Source organism: Anas platyrhynchos, chromosome 7 (assembly GCF_047663525.1).
Source record: "Anas platyrhynchos isolate ZD024472 breed Pekin duck chromosome 7, IASCAAS_PekinDuck_T2T, whole genome shotgun sequence".
NCBI lineage: Eukaryota > Metazoa > Chordata > Aves > Anseriformes > Anatidae > Anas > Anas platyrhynchos.
Window position 1 is genome coordinate 38,577,297 of NC_092593.1, and position 16,460 is coordinate 38,593,756.

At 42.0% G+C, this 16,460-nt stretch overlaps 1 protein-coding gene across 6 annotated transcripts; it reads left to right on the plus strand.

The window, feature by feature from the left end:
- Positions 1-80: 80 nt before the first annotated feature.
- Positions 81-16,377, plus strand: LOC101799563 (MOB-like protein phocein). 6 transcript variants are annotated; one of them, XM_072040623.1, is made up of 9 exons: positions 809-1,224; positions 1,938-2,102; positions 8,744-8,806; positions 9,323-9,423; positions 10,710-10,752; positions 11,003-11,089; positions 11,997-12,076; positions 12,911-13,022; positions 13,975-16,377. In XM_072040623.1, exons 1-9 carry the CDS (start codon positions 1,192-1,194, stop codon positions 14,104-14,106), a joined length of 816 nt encoding a protein of 271 aa, XP_071896724.1. In that variant the 5' UTR covers positions 809-1,191; the 3' UTR covers positions 14,107-16,377. The 6 variants fall into 6 exon arrangements, with proteins under 6 accessions (XP_027317580.3, XP_071896724.1, XP_005021937.1 ...); XM_072040622.1 differs by lacking the exons at positions 809-1,224; positions 1,938-2,102 and adding an exon at positions 6,903-7,054; XM_027461780.3 differs by lacking the exons at positions 809-1,224; positions 1,938-2,102 and adding an exon at positions 7,437-7,591.
- Positions 16,378-16,460: the final 83 nt, after the last annotated feature.

Consider the following 16,460-nt stretch of genomic DNA (forward strand, 5'->3'; position numbering starts at 1 on the left):
GGCCCGGCCCCGCGCGCGCCGCTGCCTCACGGGCCCCGCGGCGCCCCGCGCATGCGCGCAGCCCGCCCGGCGCGCCGAGTGCAGGTTGCGGGGCCCGGCGCTTCCAGAACGTTCTGGAACGCGCGCGCCCGCCCGGGGTCAGGGGGCGGCTCCGCCTCGCCGCCGGGCACCGCGGGGCCCCCGAGGCGGCCGCCAGCCAGCGGGGCGCGGGGGCGGGGCGGGGCGGGGAGCGCGGCAGCGGCGGAGGCAGCGGCAACGGCGGCGGCAGGGCCGGGCCCCGCCCCGGGGCTGGGCCGCCGGTGGCGCATGCGCAGACGCTGCCCTTCTGCGGCGGGCACGGGGCGCTCGGGGCGGCGGCAGCATGGTGAGAGCGGGACGGGGGCGGCTGCGGGGGGAAGGGGCGCGGGGGGAGGGAGCCGCCCGCGGGGCCCTGGGGGTGCTGGCGCTGCCCGCGGCCCCCCGTGTGCCGGGCGCTGCGGGAGGGGGGGCCGCAAGGTCGCGGAGTCCTTGCGGGGGAGCTGCGGGGGCCCCGGTGCCGCGCCCGGTCAGGCATCCGCTGCCTCGTGTGAGCGCCTCCTGCCCGCGCCTCCTGCTGAAGGAGAAGCGGGGCAGGGCAGGGCCGGCCTTGCTCTGGCGCTCACGCTTCGCGCTGGTGGCTCTGGGAGCAAGGAGGGGCCGTTCCGTAGGGCTTAGCATCAAATGGCAGTGTCCTTGCGTCCAACTGCTCGTTTCAGCCAAACGCTGAATGTCCCTTCAAAAAAAATCAGCAATATTAACTCTATAGAACAAAACCGATCGCAATTGGCAGCTCTTTGCATCTTTTCTTTTTTATCTTTCTGGTGGTACCAGCCATCTTCGTGAGGGAGGCAGCTTTCATGCTGTTTCCCTGCCTTTAGCTGAACCTATTTTTAAAGCTCGTGTGCACGTACGGGTGAGTGTCCCCGAGGGGCACGTGGACGCCAGGCCCTGGCTTCTAGTGGCTTCCATAAGCGTGCTCCCTGTGAGCCCTGGGTCCCTGTCTCCTGGAGCACCGTCTGCACGTGACCTGGCACGGCTCCATAGCTTTCCACCGAAATCAGAACAAGTTCCTTCTCCCTGACCCCTGCTCAGTGGGATTCTGTCCTTGTGTTTGTGCAACCAGTCACAGCAAACTCCTTTAAAAAGCAATTAACCCTGAAGTAGAGGCAGATAATGATTATTCTACATGAAGGAAAAGCAGTCAAGGTAGGAACGTGCCTGTTTCCCTGTTCCTAGGGGTATAAATCTAAATGTTTTTGTGAAGTTACAGTTCATTCGTAGAAATCAATCCAAATAACCGCGCTCTTGCTTCAGACTTCAGACTAAAGAAGTTGTATCACATCGTGTGAAATGCTAAGTCTTGAAGTTACCTGAAAAAGACTAACACGGGGAGCCTGGCCAGACTTTAACTTTATTGTAGAAGACTCCACTACAACGAACAAGAATGCAACTGTCCTAAGAAGTCCTTAATCTTCATTAAATCTGTGTGTGAATTTAAAAATAGGTTTTCTAACTGTGCTCACGAACTATAGTAACTAACTGTTCATAGGATTAAGAGCGCATGGTGCTTGCAGCCACGTGAGGTGGCTGCTCCACCTGGTGGTGGTTTGTTCCCTCACCTGGACCAGGAGCTTTGTATGGCTCAAGTGCAAACGTTGCCCAATATGTGCCCCTGAAGGCTGCTCGAGAGGCTGCTGCTTTTTCCTTGCGATGTGGGACAGCTCTAACAGCCTTCCTCATTTCTCCATCGATGTCTGATGCAATCAAAGGTGGTGTGTGTTTGCCACTTAAAACTAAATGCTCATCAGATTTCTAAACTTGTGGTCTCTCTCAAAAGAGAAAGCTGTGGTTTTAAAAACCTTTTAATTGCAATTTTGCTGGAATGTTTTTACTTTTCTAATGTACAATTATTTCCACAGGCAGGAAAAGCATTTAGGAAGTTCCTTCCCCTGTTTGATCGTGTTCTGGTAGAACGATGTGCAGCTGAAACTGTAACCAAAGGAGGAATCATGATTCCAGAAAAAGCTCAAGGGAAAGTGCTACAAGCAACAGTAGTGGCAGTTGGATCGGGAGCCAGAGGAAAGGTAAATATCCTGAAACATCTGGGTGTTCGCAGCAGCTGGAAAAATGTAGTGGGAAAGGGGTGGTTGCAGCGCAAGTTTTAAGATATCTGACAAAAATGGATGAGGTTAATGCCTGAAGTTCGAAGTGCAAATTCAAAGAGGAGGTAGAAATCCCAAGTTCCCCTGCTGGCTCTGACCTTGAATTCCAGTCTTTCTTTCATCATTTATAAAATGGAAAATACTTGCCTTTGGAAACTTAATATTATTTGTTGACATTTACAAGCATCCTTAAACAATAGTGACTTCTAATATTGAGTGTTTTGGGGGATGTCTTCTCTTTATTGCTTCAATCCTTCAATGCTTTGCCTGGGGTAGTCTTTTTTTGTTCAAATGATTACATGCCTAAAGTTACGTGGCTCATGAGCAGGGTGGATTTGCAGAACGTGGTGTTCACTGGCTTGTGCTGTGCAAACAATCATGGTCTCTAAAGGTGGTCACTAGAAAAAAAAATCAGGAATGAATTGAAATGGTAAATCAGCTTTCATAAACTTGCCATGTTGATTGCTCATCTGGGATCTTAAAAAAAGGCAGTCTTAATTTCATTTCACAGTCTTGAAATGCCTGTGGCAACAGGCTTCAGCATTGGAAATTTTTTTCCCCACCAAAGCAGTGTTTATTTAGTACCAATGGTAGAAAACAGGTTAAAATTTAACTTGGGCATGTTGACTTGGGCTTCCTTAATTGTGAGTCCTCTATAGATACCGTGCTTTTTTTGTCTCTCTTCAAAAAAATTCATATTGTGAAATGATGCTAATATTTGACTAATGTGTTGATACTTAACTTTATCACATGGTTCTAAAAAGGATATAGATTTGCCAGTGTTACTTTGAGTAACTTTTCAGCGCTCAACACGGTAAAGTACTTGTAAGTGGCACTTCGAAAAATTGGCCGTGGTTTTAGAATATGAAAATGGACTTTCTCTGTCCCTTTTAGAAAGAAAGAAACTCTACGGATAAAATTGTGTTCTAGTTCCACTCTACAAATAAAATGTAGAGTTAGTGTGGTATCTTGAATGCTTTTTGTGGGTAGATCATTGCAATATGGATAAATTTTTTTGTTTGTTTCAGGATGGTGAGATACATCCAGTGAGCGTTAAAGTTGGTGAAAAGGTTTTGTTACCAGAATATGGTGGTACAAAGATTGTACTAGAAGATAAGGTAGGTTTCCCAATGTCGTGAAAGCACATTAAGCTGGTTCCCAAATGTCACATTGTCAGTAATAAATACTTTAGTAGTTATTTAATGGGATTAGCTGCGTTCGGTAGATGCCGTTGGTATTAAAGTGGTTGAATCAAGTTACATTCTTGTACCTGTAGTACTTGGTACTTCCATCCAGTTTAAAAGAAAGTAAGCAAAGAAACATCTGGCCTTATCTTTGTTGGGTGGGTGAGGTGACTTCATATGCTGAGCCCATATCAGTGAGAAGCCAAAAGTGATTTGAAATTACTGGGGGTATCCTTGCTTTTGACAGGGAAAGCTTACAGAATTGTCCTGTGACCGTGCTTGTTCTTCCTCCTACTAAAAACAGTAACTTGATGGCCTGCCCAAACTGTGTCCTATGAACAAAAATCTTTCGCTGAAGTCAACAGGTAGAGCAAGTCTTAGGTCACTTTGATTTTGTACTTCATGATATACAGTAGCCCTGACTTAAAAAAAACAGATGGTTATCTGCAAAACAAGTGATAAAACAACCCACGTGACAAGTAATGTTTCTTTTACTTGCAGGACTACTACTTGTTTAGAGATGGTGACATCCTTGGGAAGTACCTGGACTGAAGTTGGTTGCAGTAGCAGTCATCCATTCCACTAAAATACTGAAATCCTTTCTTTCATCATGTAAATAATGTCCTTTATTTTATAATATGCAGGCATTGACTCTCTGAAATAACTTGTGATCTCACTGTAATGATGGAACACAAATAAAAGTGTGTGCAGTCAGAAGTCGCTTGCTCTTTCTTGAGTTCCATTGAACAGTGAAATGCAGGTGACCACCAACCAGCCTTAATTATTCCAAATGACAACATTTTTATATCCTTATCTGTGTACTGAGACTGTAAAGGCCTTTACAATAAATTTCTTGAAACTGTTCTGCTTCTGTCTCAGTTTCTGCTACTGCTCTGTGAAACTGAGCCTCAGCTGTGTAATGTCTTGAGCTACTTTCTTGAAAGATTTCAGTTGTTGTAATACATTACTTTCAATAAGCTTGCCTAAAGTTGTGGGACTACTTTAGAAGTGTTATTGCAGATAAAGTGATGGAAACTGTTTCAGCTAGCTTTGGGACACATTGAGCTTTATCTTAAGTAACAGACAGTTTTTAACTTCACTTCCATCATCGTCTAGCAGTAGATGACAGGTGTTTGGTACATAGCAAGATAAAGCAAACAACCCTGCCACAAACAGCCTGCTGCAAAACACTGTGCACAGAGCTTGTTACAGGTGATGCCTGTAGTAGGAATTCTAACACTTTACAGGTAGAAAGAGAGTAACTTTCCTATATAAGTTAATTGATGGAATTTGAGCTGGTGCTGATCTTAATGTAGCAATTCGTGAAGCAATTTGCTTTATCTCAAACCAGATCTTTCCACCTGTCCCACAACTTACAGAGCGCTGACAGTGTATTTGCCAAGTTACACTTCATTTATCCTTAGTGCAGCCTTCTTAAAGAGTAAGATATTTACTCAAGTAATGCTGAAGCAATCACATTTACATACTTTTAACCACCCTGTTTTGCCTTGGGAAAGGATTATTTGCACGTGACTGAACAGATCTGAACTTTATACTGCTCCTAACAATGCCTTCAGAGTCAGTCTATGTTGATCTAGCACCATTTGAGAACATGTGCCGTCCTAAAAGGCTTTTGTGTAATCTTACGTGAAATAAATCCCTATAGGACCTTCAGCTACTGAAACTAATAATAGTTAAGTCAATTCTTTCACATTAAATTCAAGCCATTATGAAATCAACGTTGCTAGATAAACTGTGAGCTGCTTTGTTTTCTTCTGGAGATAACCAGAAATGCCTGAAATAAAAAATACTTCTCAGACCTGCAGCTGGTTGCAGGGGGACAATGACTTGATTTTGATGTATTCTAAAGCAATAATTTTCTGCTGGGGCAGTTAAGGCTCCCTTCTTTCTTCCCCAGATAAACTTCATAGAGCTGATTTGTTGCTCCTGTAGATGCCAGTTACCACCCAGCATGGAGCTAAGTTTGATGCTCTGGGCTGTTGTCTTGTTCCCCTCTGTTAACAGACAATTCATTGCATAATGAAACAAACTCATTGAAAAGAATTATCTTCCACTACAGCAAGCATGCGTTTATCTTCCCTGATAAGGTAGGTGTTCTGCTGTAGGCACAGCGAGGTGGGGAAGGTGCGTAATATGTTTACAGCTTAGCTTACGGAAACCAGGTAACATCTTGATGAGAAAATGATGCACTAGGAAGGAACATCCAACAGGCAAAAGTTTAAGCCTAACGCTTCAGCTTAATTTAAATGCTGTCTTTTAAAGACACTTTATGTCAGATTCCCACTCACAGCAAGCAGCACTGGGAAGTTTACAGTTCTTGTTTATGAGGAGCTGCTTTAATCTGTTTAAAAACAATGTCACATTTTCTTGAGACATTTCATAGGAATAAGAAATATGTGGATGGAAGAAAAAATTCTGCCTAGTTAAGTGGAGGACATGCCTGAGCGTCTGATGGAACATTTTATTCTTGCACCATAAGGCTATCATTACAAGCAAGGACAGGGGAACTTAGAACATTGCCAAGGTGATCCTCTGCCATCACTGCCTTTTAAGTTCCTGGCTGCATACCAGATTTTATATCCCTATGTCCCTAGGCTTTAGAGGGGAGGACAGTATGAATCATAAATGCTCTTTCACTACTGCATTTTCCCTGTGAGAATTTAGACTTTATTCTGCTGTTTTCTAGATTATTTCCATTATAGATTATTTGCCAATTTGTGGCAAAAATGTTACATGCTGCCGTATTTGCTTTTTGGTGGGAATCCAGTTCTTCCCAGCTGTCTGAAGCATAAGAACAAAGCAGGCTCCACCTACTTTTCGTAGTTCCCTTCTGGGAAAAGGTTCCACTAGCAGCAGCAATAGAATTTTCAGAAAGCCTTTACTGTCCTCGTCGTGTTACCCTGCCACGGTAAGAAAAGGATGGAACTCACACATGCTGGTAGAAGGCCTAGAAAGGAAAGTCAGGTCCCTAACAGCACAGGAATGAGATGATCTTGGCCAAATATTCCGCTTTTTACTCACGAAGGGGATAAGACAATATGGACCTGGTAAAAAAAATAGGAAAAAAAAAGTGAAAATACTGATGACTATCAGATTTTATTTAAAACCCACTTGAAAACATAAGAAGCATCTTCCAGAAATAACAAGGTAATTACTAAGGGGCAACAAAAGACCTACAGCTACCAACTGCCCAAGAAGCACTGCAGATTTCCTTCCTTTTTCTGTAAAACTGAGCGAGTTTCAGACTGAGCCAACACACCAACATTCTCAGCCAGATTTGTTTGTGTTTCAGAAGCAAGATGTCCATGAAGTAAAAGTCAGGGACAAATGAAAATGTCAAATCTCCCCACTCCTCTGTGCTTTAGATACCAGTTTAACCTTGGAGCTGGTTAAAAACCAACACAACGCTGTGTTATAAGGGACTGAAACCACCAGCATTGCCTTTATTTCTGGACTGGCTAATTATAAACCAATCTCATTAAAAAGTTAATGTTGGATCACAGCAGACCTGATGTGGTAACACGACATTTACATCCTTCATCCTGATGCGCCAATTTCTCCCAATGTTAACCTTTTCGTGGTTTATTAACCTTGGAAGTGCTGAGTTTCCCCGTGTGACCGGCACACCCAGCACGCCGGGGGCAGGAATGCCGACCTGTAGCTCTCCAGGTAAACGAGTAACGAGCACAACCTGCCCTCAGCGGCCCACAGCGAGGGGTGCCCCCTGCACGAGGCTGCGACACGGGCTTAGCCAGGGATTGACAATTCCCTGTTTCTCATCGCTGTGCAGCCATTCACCCTTCCTTGCCTATTCCCTGTTCCTCCCTACCGCTTATTCTCCAAAACTGGCCATCTTTCCGCTTTTATTTTTTCTCTTATCCTCCAGCGGAGGTGACGGGCCGGGCGGCGGGCGAGGCCCGGGGGCGCTGAGGTGGCGCTGAGGGGGCGCTGAGGTGGCGCTGAGGCGCCAAGCCGCCATCTTGTGGCGCCGGCCGAGGGCCGCCCGTCCCCGCCGCCGCCGCCTCTCGCGAGGCCCGCGGGCCCTCCCCGCCTCCCTCCCTCCGTCCCTCCCTTCCCCTGCGCCGTTACCGCCCCGCTCCGCCCCGCCCGGCGCTGCCGCATCCGGGTCCTGGCGGCGCTGTCACTATGGTCATGGCGGAGGGCACGGCCGTGCTGAGGCGGAACAGGCCGGGCACCAAGGCCCAGGTGAGCCGCGGGGGGCCGGGGCCGGGGCCGGGGCCGGGGTCGGGGCCGGCAGCGCCGCCGCCGAGGCGCGGGGCCCGGGCGGCCGGCGGGGCCTGGCCTGGCGCGGCGGGGCCGCCCCGAGCCCCGCGGCCGGGCCCAGGCCCGCGGCAGGAGGCCGCCGCCGCCGCTCCCCTGGGCCTTGCGGCGGCCCCGAAGGGCGGGCCCGGGGGGGCGCGGTGCCGTGCCCCGGGCGGGGGCGAGGCCCTGCGGGGCGGGGGTCGCGGCCGCGGAGGCCCCGTGTCAGGAGCGCTGCGTGAGCAAACGCCGCTCCCTTCCCTTCCCTTCCCTTCCCTTCCCTTCCCTTCCCTTCCCTTCCCTTCCCTTCCCTTCCCTTCCCTTCCCTTCCCCGCCGCGTCGCAGCCCCGGGCCGGGCAGGGGGAGGCCCCCCAGCAGGGCCAGGGGCCGCGGGCAGGGCTGTGGGGCGCCCCGGGGCGCTCACAGCACGGGGCTGGCTGTGGCAGAAGGTGACAGAAGCCTGCGCTGGTTGGAGAAATCTGTGGAAAAGAGAAAGAAATGGATGCGATCGCGTTGTTCTGTGGCCGTGTTTAGCTCGTCGTTGTGGCTGCCATGCCCAGGTAGCTGCTCTGTGTGCCAGTGGAAGCTGCTCTGTGTGCCGGCAGCAGGTAGAGCTGTGCTGGGTCAGCGCTGTGTTGTGTTTCCTCAGGTTAGAGAAGGCGTTTCCAATGGTGTATTATTACAAGAATATTATCACCAGGATTTTAATTCACTATTGATTGTATAATGGTTCTCTCTAAAGACCTCTTCTCTTCCCCATTCTTACATGATCGGGTCAGCACCGTATGCAAATATTTCATCTAAGACAGGCTGCATAGCTCTTAGAACAAGATGCGTGGAAGAGAGGAAGTTTATGGTATGCCAGATCAAGTTGTAATTTGATTTCAAGATGTTCTCATATTGCGACTTGAGGAGCATAAGTGCCATTTCACCCTGTTCTTGCCAAGTTTGTCTGCTGCTTCTGTTAAGATGCTGCTTCCTGGAATTGTATAAACTAATTCTACATCTATTTTCCTGCGTATTTAAGCGTACTGTTAGTTTGTGCTTTTATTTCTCTCCCTGTATTTTTGTTAACTTGGTTTAAACTTCTTTTAACAGGATTTCTACAATTGGCCTGATGAATCCTTTGAAGAAATGGATAGTACATTAGCTGTTCAGCAGGTACTCTTGTTTTTTAAGTTCAGGTTCCCAAATTTTGTATTTTACTGGTTAAAAACAACAGGGAATGTGGCATGCCATTTGTCTGCTTAGTGTTGCTGCACAAGAGTGAGTTTCATAAGCAACTTACATAAATAAATGTAATTATTAATTGGATATGAAGAAATAGCTAGAATTCTCATGTATGATTTAAACAGATCAGATATAAGGAAATGGTGGGATTTCCCAAGGGGTTCTTTTGTTTGAGAAGGATTTTGTAAAAAAGCTATGCAATTTACCCATTATTTTACCTTTTTTAATTCAGAACAAGATTTTTTTCAGATCTAGTATTCTTTTTTTTTTATACCAGTTGCCTTACTCCACCCATGAACTTCTTAACTTTTTAGACTATCAATCACTTCTTAAATAAAAAGGAAAATGACTTTTTCATCTCTGGGAAAAAGTCTCTTAAAGATGCAGTGAAGTCCTAAGTACATACTATAATTACAAGAAGATCTTATTGTCCATCCCCCCCCCTAGTATATTCAGCAAAACATAAGGGCAGACTGTTCCAACATTGATAAGATCCTTGAACCTCCTGAAGGCCAGGATGAAGGTGTGTGGAAGTATGAACATTTAAGGTAAGAATCCATCTTCATCAATGTAGTGTTCTGATACCAAGTTTTGTATATTGATAGTGGTACTGATTTTCTTTTCTGGAATATGACAGGTTAAAAGTAACTTAAATGAAATGTGATATTTCTACTACAAAATATTTTGATAATTTTGTGTTGTATTGTTTTCTGAATTCCTTGTTTTTTTCTAAAGATGTATAATGCTCTCTGATGCAGCATTTTTTTAAATAAAATGATTGTACTTCACTTCAAAAATTATTCTGGCATACTTGGAATATGAAAATAGAGTCATGAATTTCCACATGACTTTCTCCTAGAATCATCAGTTCTTCATCTCCACTGATTATTTTTCTTATTAAGCTTATCTTCTAACTTTATCAAATGTATTTTCAGAAATAGTTCTCATCCTAGATGTATAGGTCATGATCTTCTGCCTCTCATTTTCTTTTTTTTTTTCTTTTTTTCTTTTTTTTGTCTTCTCTGATAATATTTCCAATAGATATTTCCTCAAAAAAGGAAAAAAGCGTACATGTACAATGGCAAAAGACACATTTTAAGAATTTCCTTTGTTGTCTCATGTACATTGAAAATCACAGTAGATTCATAGAAGTGATTTCTCTAAATTCTTAGCACTTCTGTAAAGTTTATTCAGTTATCTCTTGTAGTTTGGTGGTGTTACTGAATTCCCTAAGTTAAAAAATGTACTTCCAGGTACATTCTAGTGGAAACAGAGTATCTGGAAGTCCTGTTCTTTGGTGGGACTTTAGGTACTTTGATTTGGAGGAAGTATATCTTAGAAGGATGGAGTGATTAATCTATATGAATTTAAAATTCACACTCTTAAGAAATTGATTTTCTTGAAGTGTTAATTTTTTTTTTTTTTGGATCTTTGTTTGTGAAATAGCATTTCTTACCTAACAAAGCTTAAATGCCTCCACTAAATTGTTTGTTAAGCTTAGCCTCTACTATCAGATAAGAATTAAAATGTAATTGTTTTGTTAAGTAAAAAGCTATGCATTCTCTATCTCTCAATGAGTAGTCCTTTTAGAGTGTGTTAATTAAAAGGCACATCTGCCTTTTCAGGTGTCTTACTAGCTGAAATTATGTGATGATATTCTTTAGGTATGTTTTTCTTTAAGTTATTTTTTCTAGTTTAAAAGCAATAATTACAAAACATCTTTAGAGATCTGTGAAGAAGACCAGAATGTTTCATTTTGTCTTGTATCCAGTGTTTCCAGTGCGAAATCAAATTGCTTGATTTTGATGCTGCTGTGTTCAAATTCTTTTTTTAGACAATTCTGCCTTGAGCTCAATGGACTAGCTGTCAAGCTTCAGGTAATTATTTTCTTGATATTTTTATATCGTGTCAGGGAAGAGACTCTTCTTGTACATAAGCTGCAGAGTTTGTAGAGCTTTACTATTATTAAATTAAAAACTTAGGCAGTGGTTTCAGGTAAGTTTTTTAGTGTTTTAAAGGCTTCTGGCAAGTAACTCTTTGGTGGTAGACAGGGCAAGAAAGTGATTTCAGAAAACCATCAGATTGTTGCTGTTGGGTGATTTCATAACCAAACAATTGTTTTAACAGAGTGAATGTCATCCAGACACATGTACTCAGATGACAGCAACTGAACAATGGATTTTTCTTTGTGCAGCTCATAAAACTCCCAAAGAGGTATGGATGTATTTTGTAAAAGTGCCCCGACTGGCATAAGATTTTCTTCCGCAGCTCCTGTGTTTTTGGGGAGGCCATTAGAGTTGTCCTTTTAGTCAAATTGAGAGCTTATGTCTGCGTTAGGAATAATCACTTGAGGTTTCCTTCTTTCCTATTTGTTAGTGTGTTTACAGAAGTATGGGATGAGGTAGGAAAGAGCTGCTTTTTACAGCAGCACAGACTGCGTTTCATCCAGCTCTGGTTCCCAGTCAGTGAGAAGAGGAGGTAATACTGGTTTATCTCTGAACACATCCTTCGCCTGCAGTTTTCCACATTGATAATAGCGATCACCCCGTGGTCAGACAGTGGGTGATGCAACTCTGAGAGACTGCTGACAAAAATGTACAACCAAGAAGTCATTTTCCTGCAACTAGGGGACAACAAAACTAGCAGACATTCCTGACCGGTTTCTGCCTGTCCTAGTTCATCTTGACTTTCTTTTAACAAGGTATACTTAGGGTCATTTTTTTTTTTAATTATTTTTTTAGGGTATTAATTTAAGCTGTAAAAGAAACGCTCTGGCAACTTGACAATGTGGAAAGCAAGTGACCTGTGACATAATGCTAGTGTACTTCCAATATGTATTCTTATTATATGGTATTACTTAAGGAGATGCATAAAATTCACTACTCGTGTACGTGATCAAATTTCCATAGTAACTTTTCTCTTGAAATAATTGACATGGGTTATAAAACAGAGAAGCAATAGGAGGAAATGTAGTTGGACCTTCAGAGAAGCTACATGAAACTTCTGAAGTAGAAATGGCTAGTGATCAGGAAACAGAATTAAAACATTTTTCTTTAAACGTGTTTCATGATAATATCATGCACGCACTCATGCATGTGCTTGTTCACTCTGTGTTTTGTAGTGTCCTGCTATCGATTACACCAGACACACACTTGATGGAGCTGCATGTCTTCTGAATAGCAATAAATATTTCCCCAGCAGGTAAAATGCTTTCTTTTGGAAGGAGAGGTGGGGGGAGCAGATGGCACCTAAAGTCTTGCTTAGCAACCACATAGAAATGTGTTACATGTTCTTCATGGACTACTACTGAAACGATCAGAAATCCTACAGAATGTGTCAGTGGTGCTAGTGCAGCTACTGTCACTGGTAAGCCAAGGAAGAATTCCTGCCTGTTGAAACAGTCTGCCACTTATCGGAGCTGATGGGTGCTTTTTAGATGGGAAATGTTTCTTTTCCTATTATCTGTCAGTGTTACTGTGGGGCTTCCATTAGAGTAGTGCCAATCTAAGTAACAGGATGGCCTTTGGAGGGATGCAGTGACTCAAAGGGCTTGAACACTGCTCCACTGAAAATCTCCAGAAACTAACATCACCCTAATGCAGGACATCAGTAAGCACAGAAGACAGACTGAGTGTATTCAAGACACAGCCCACGTGTGGGATGATAGAAACCTAAAAAGGGAAGTCAAAATGGTGAATCCTGTATTGGTGAGGAGGTACAGCTGGAAGTCTTTCCCTTTGCTCATCAGTACCAGAAATCCAGCCCTCACCAGAATAACTGATGATATTTGTATATTACAGGAAAAGCTATTTCTTTTTTATTGTAGCTGGGGCAATTTTAAAATGTACAGAATGCAGCAACATTTGTGTTATTCTTGCAAAAACAAGCAGTTGCAGACAGATGCCTGCAAAACATCAGTCTTAATGTCATATGTAATTTGACAGTACAGTTTAGCAATCAGAATTCCTGTCAATGTGTATTTAGTCAGTCATTTTAATAGATCTCTCCTGGTAACCTCTTTCCTGGTGCTTACAGGGTTAGCATAAAGGAATCTTCTGTAGCCAAATTAGGATCAGTGTGCCGAAGGATTTACAGAATATTTTCACATGCTTATTTTCATCATCGGCAGATATTTGATGAATATGAAGTAAGTAGTTTAATAGTTCAATTACTTCTTGAGTGAAGGCATTTACTGAAGTTACAGCTGTGATATAATTGTATTATACACTTTGTTTATTGCTACCTGAAAATCTGCACCCAAGTAAAGTATTGATTGTAGTGGATGACGCTTTTAAGAACTGAAATTCCGTGCTGTAACTTAGTCTTAACTTTAAAGGCTTATTTGCGTATGCATATATATAAATTAAAATTCATTTATATAGTGAATTTATTCAGTTGATTATCCTTTCTCTTACTTGGAAGGGATAGAATTTAGTTGTTTTTATACAGGCAACACATTAAGAAAAAAATCCTGAATGTATTCAAGCACTTTGTATAGGTATTACAGCTTACATGTATGTGTGTCCTGATGGTATGTGTTACACGCCAGTTAAAGGATTGTAATTGTACAACTGCAAAGAAGCAAATAAACTGGTGGTACTTTGTGCACCTCCAGTAACATCCAAGGTTAGTTGTTTTTACTGAAAAGCAGAAATTGATAACTAGAAAGGAGATTAGGGATGTAACTGGATGTAAAAGGAAACACTTGTCAAGTGCCACTTCAGGTTGCTGTAACAGCTGTGGAATGGTTGTGCCCTGTTCTGTTGGGAATAGTATATGCTGAAGGTGTTTCACAATACCTTCAAGTTCTCTTCTGGAGTAGATCAGGACAACACTGATATTTTAATATATTCTCGTGTAAGTACTGTTAAATTGAGCTGTGACTTAAGCTTTGGGTTTTGATTCATTGTATGTTAATCAATTAGTAAAGGAAAAGTTTTAAAAGAAGTAACAAATTTATCATTTAAGCATTACTACTGTTTTTAAGACTTTTAAATCCAGTGGGGCAATTACATATAAGCAGTTTACCTTGGTATGTTGTCCTCAATTGCTTAAAATATTCCTTCTGTATATATTTTCTCCCCTTTTTTCATCTCCAGAATGAAACTTTCTTGTGTCATCGGTTCACTAAGTTTGTGATGAAGTATAATCTGATGTCCAAGGATAACCTGATTGTACCCATTTTGGAAGAAGAAGTGCAAAACTCAGTGGCAGGGGAGAGTGAGGCATGATGGGGATGGTAGTACAGAAGTCTATACCGAATACAAACAAAACATTAATTATGTACTGTATATATCATTTTAGACACTTCAATCACGTATCCTCATAGCTTTTAGTATACTTTTTGTATGCTGTGTGCATTGCCTTTTAATATGGGAAATACTTTAAGTTATTCATGAGCTGTATATTCATCAATGTGGCACTCATGGTTTTTAAATAAAAGTAGTAGTATCTGTTTATAATGCTTGTTAATAAAAGAATTTACAGTTCTTTAAAATTGCTGCTAAACAATCATTGAATCACAATCCTGAAGATGTGTCAGATTGGGTGGGGAAAAAAGCAAGATTAACATTACACAGCAAGCCATTTTTTAATGCAGTAGCTATGCTAGTTCAAAGATTATCACCTTAAATATATAATTCTGCAGGAAGCTCTTTGCAGTGTAGCTTATCCCTAATTTAGCTTTTATTTTTTTAAGATAGCTTTGAAGATTTACTTTTGGATGTGCATATTCCTGTATGTGTATATCCAAACAATAATAGCATCTATAGTATTAGTAATACCTAAAGGATAATTTTACTATGCTGTTGAACGTATATATTCTTGATATATGTCTAACATACTTTCTGGACTTTTTGTTTTGTTACCAGTGGAGGCTTGTGTACAGCAGAGGGTGGTTTCTGTCCTGCTACAACAGACCTCTGCTGTTCTCCAGTCCACGACTTCTCTACAGCCTAACTGTGGCAGAAAACTCAATGGCTTATACCTGTACATATTTATGGCAATGGCTTACAAATTATACCTCACATAAATATTCACATTACACTACATAACCCGCTAGCATAGTATTTGCTTATATTTTTAGTAAAAACATTAAGTACTTGAAAAATTGAACCTGACTCCTTGCAGGAGTTAATCATATTTTCAACATAAGTTAATTTGTTTTTCTTAATTCACCCGCATTATATTCTTTGACAGAAAGATTTGGATTCACACTACTTCTGCTCCCTTTTAGATGTTTATTTCAAGTTTTCTTTGCAGATTTGCAATAACTGACAATTTCCATGAGTGCTGCTTAATTGTTATGTCTAGAATGATAGAATTAAATGTTTTAGTGTTAATATAGCAGAGACATACTGCTAAGTGTGCATGAATGCAGGGTCTAAAAGCACTAGCAGAGTTCTTATGTTAAATGAGTTTTGCTTATCTGTTTAAAAAGGTAGCTGGTTGTTTCTCTTGGAAGTTGCCGGGGGCCTCTTCTATTTCTTTAAGCAGGTCAGAACAGGCCAAGCAAGGTTGTTTCTGTAAACTACCCTTTGTTAAGTTATGCTTACCTGGACAGAAGGGAGTTCACCTATTTTTAAGTCTTTTTTCATAATATACTAAACATGCCTTAAATTCTATTTTTCTTTATACAAATCAAGCACACCTCAAGCAACTGTACCACCTGGATGTAAAGGGAATTTAAAACAATGAGAAAATAAAGAGACTAAACTTCTGAAGTACTTCAGCAGCTGTGTTCTTCAGCAGCTCTTGTGTCTCATGTTTATCATTGTTATTTAACTGTCAGCAGGGTAATTGCATGAGATGTCTGAGTGAGCATAGCTTTAGTTATTGTCTATACAGTTAGCTATAACTTGCCTTGTATGGACCAGATTACTTGATTTTGATAGGTATCTTGAAGCTTGTACTGCAGGTAGGAGAGAGAATATTTTGGAAGTAGTCAATTTATTTAGTTCTGTTACAGTCTGCTGTAGGACCATTCATGGTGTGTTCTTTAGTACGGTCATGCTGCATGCTTATACTGGTCATAGTGACTGAGACAGGCAAAAACATGTAACTGGTGTTGCGAATTACATCTCCTCTACGAAACTGAAGAATATGTGGTGCTCAGGACTGCATTAAAATTTTAAACCTCTTCTTCTTCTTACGCTTTAGGAGTTTCACTTCAAAACAAAACTCTGGAAGTTTTAATCCTGTTTATTCTCATTCAGATTTGCACTGTAAAATTGACTTGCTCTACTATTGATTTTATATAAGGCCTAAGTGAAACACTGCTTGTATTTTCCCTTGCTGTTGTTTACATGAGTACGGCGTACACACATGTGCCTGAGTGGTACCATAAAACTTCCTTTTGCCTAAGCAAACCATTGATTTGTGTAGTAAATACATGAACAGATTTAACTTACAATCTACTTAATAGGGAAGGCGACTGTCTTTGAAATATATTGTAAAAAAGGAAAAAAAATTAAAATTAAACTGTTTCTTTATCCAGACCGCTATATTTTGGTAAGTGATTCTCATTTTTCAAGTCGTCTAAAAACACAGGCAGCTGAATGGTTCCAAGACAAAATGCGGTGCTCTC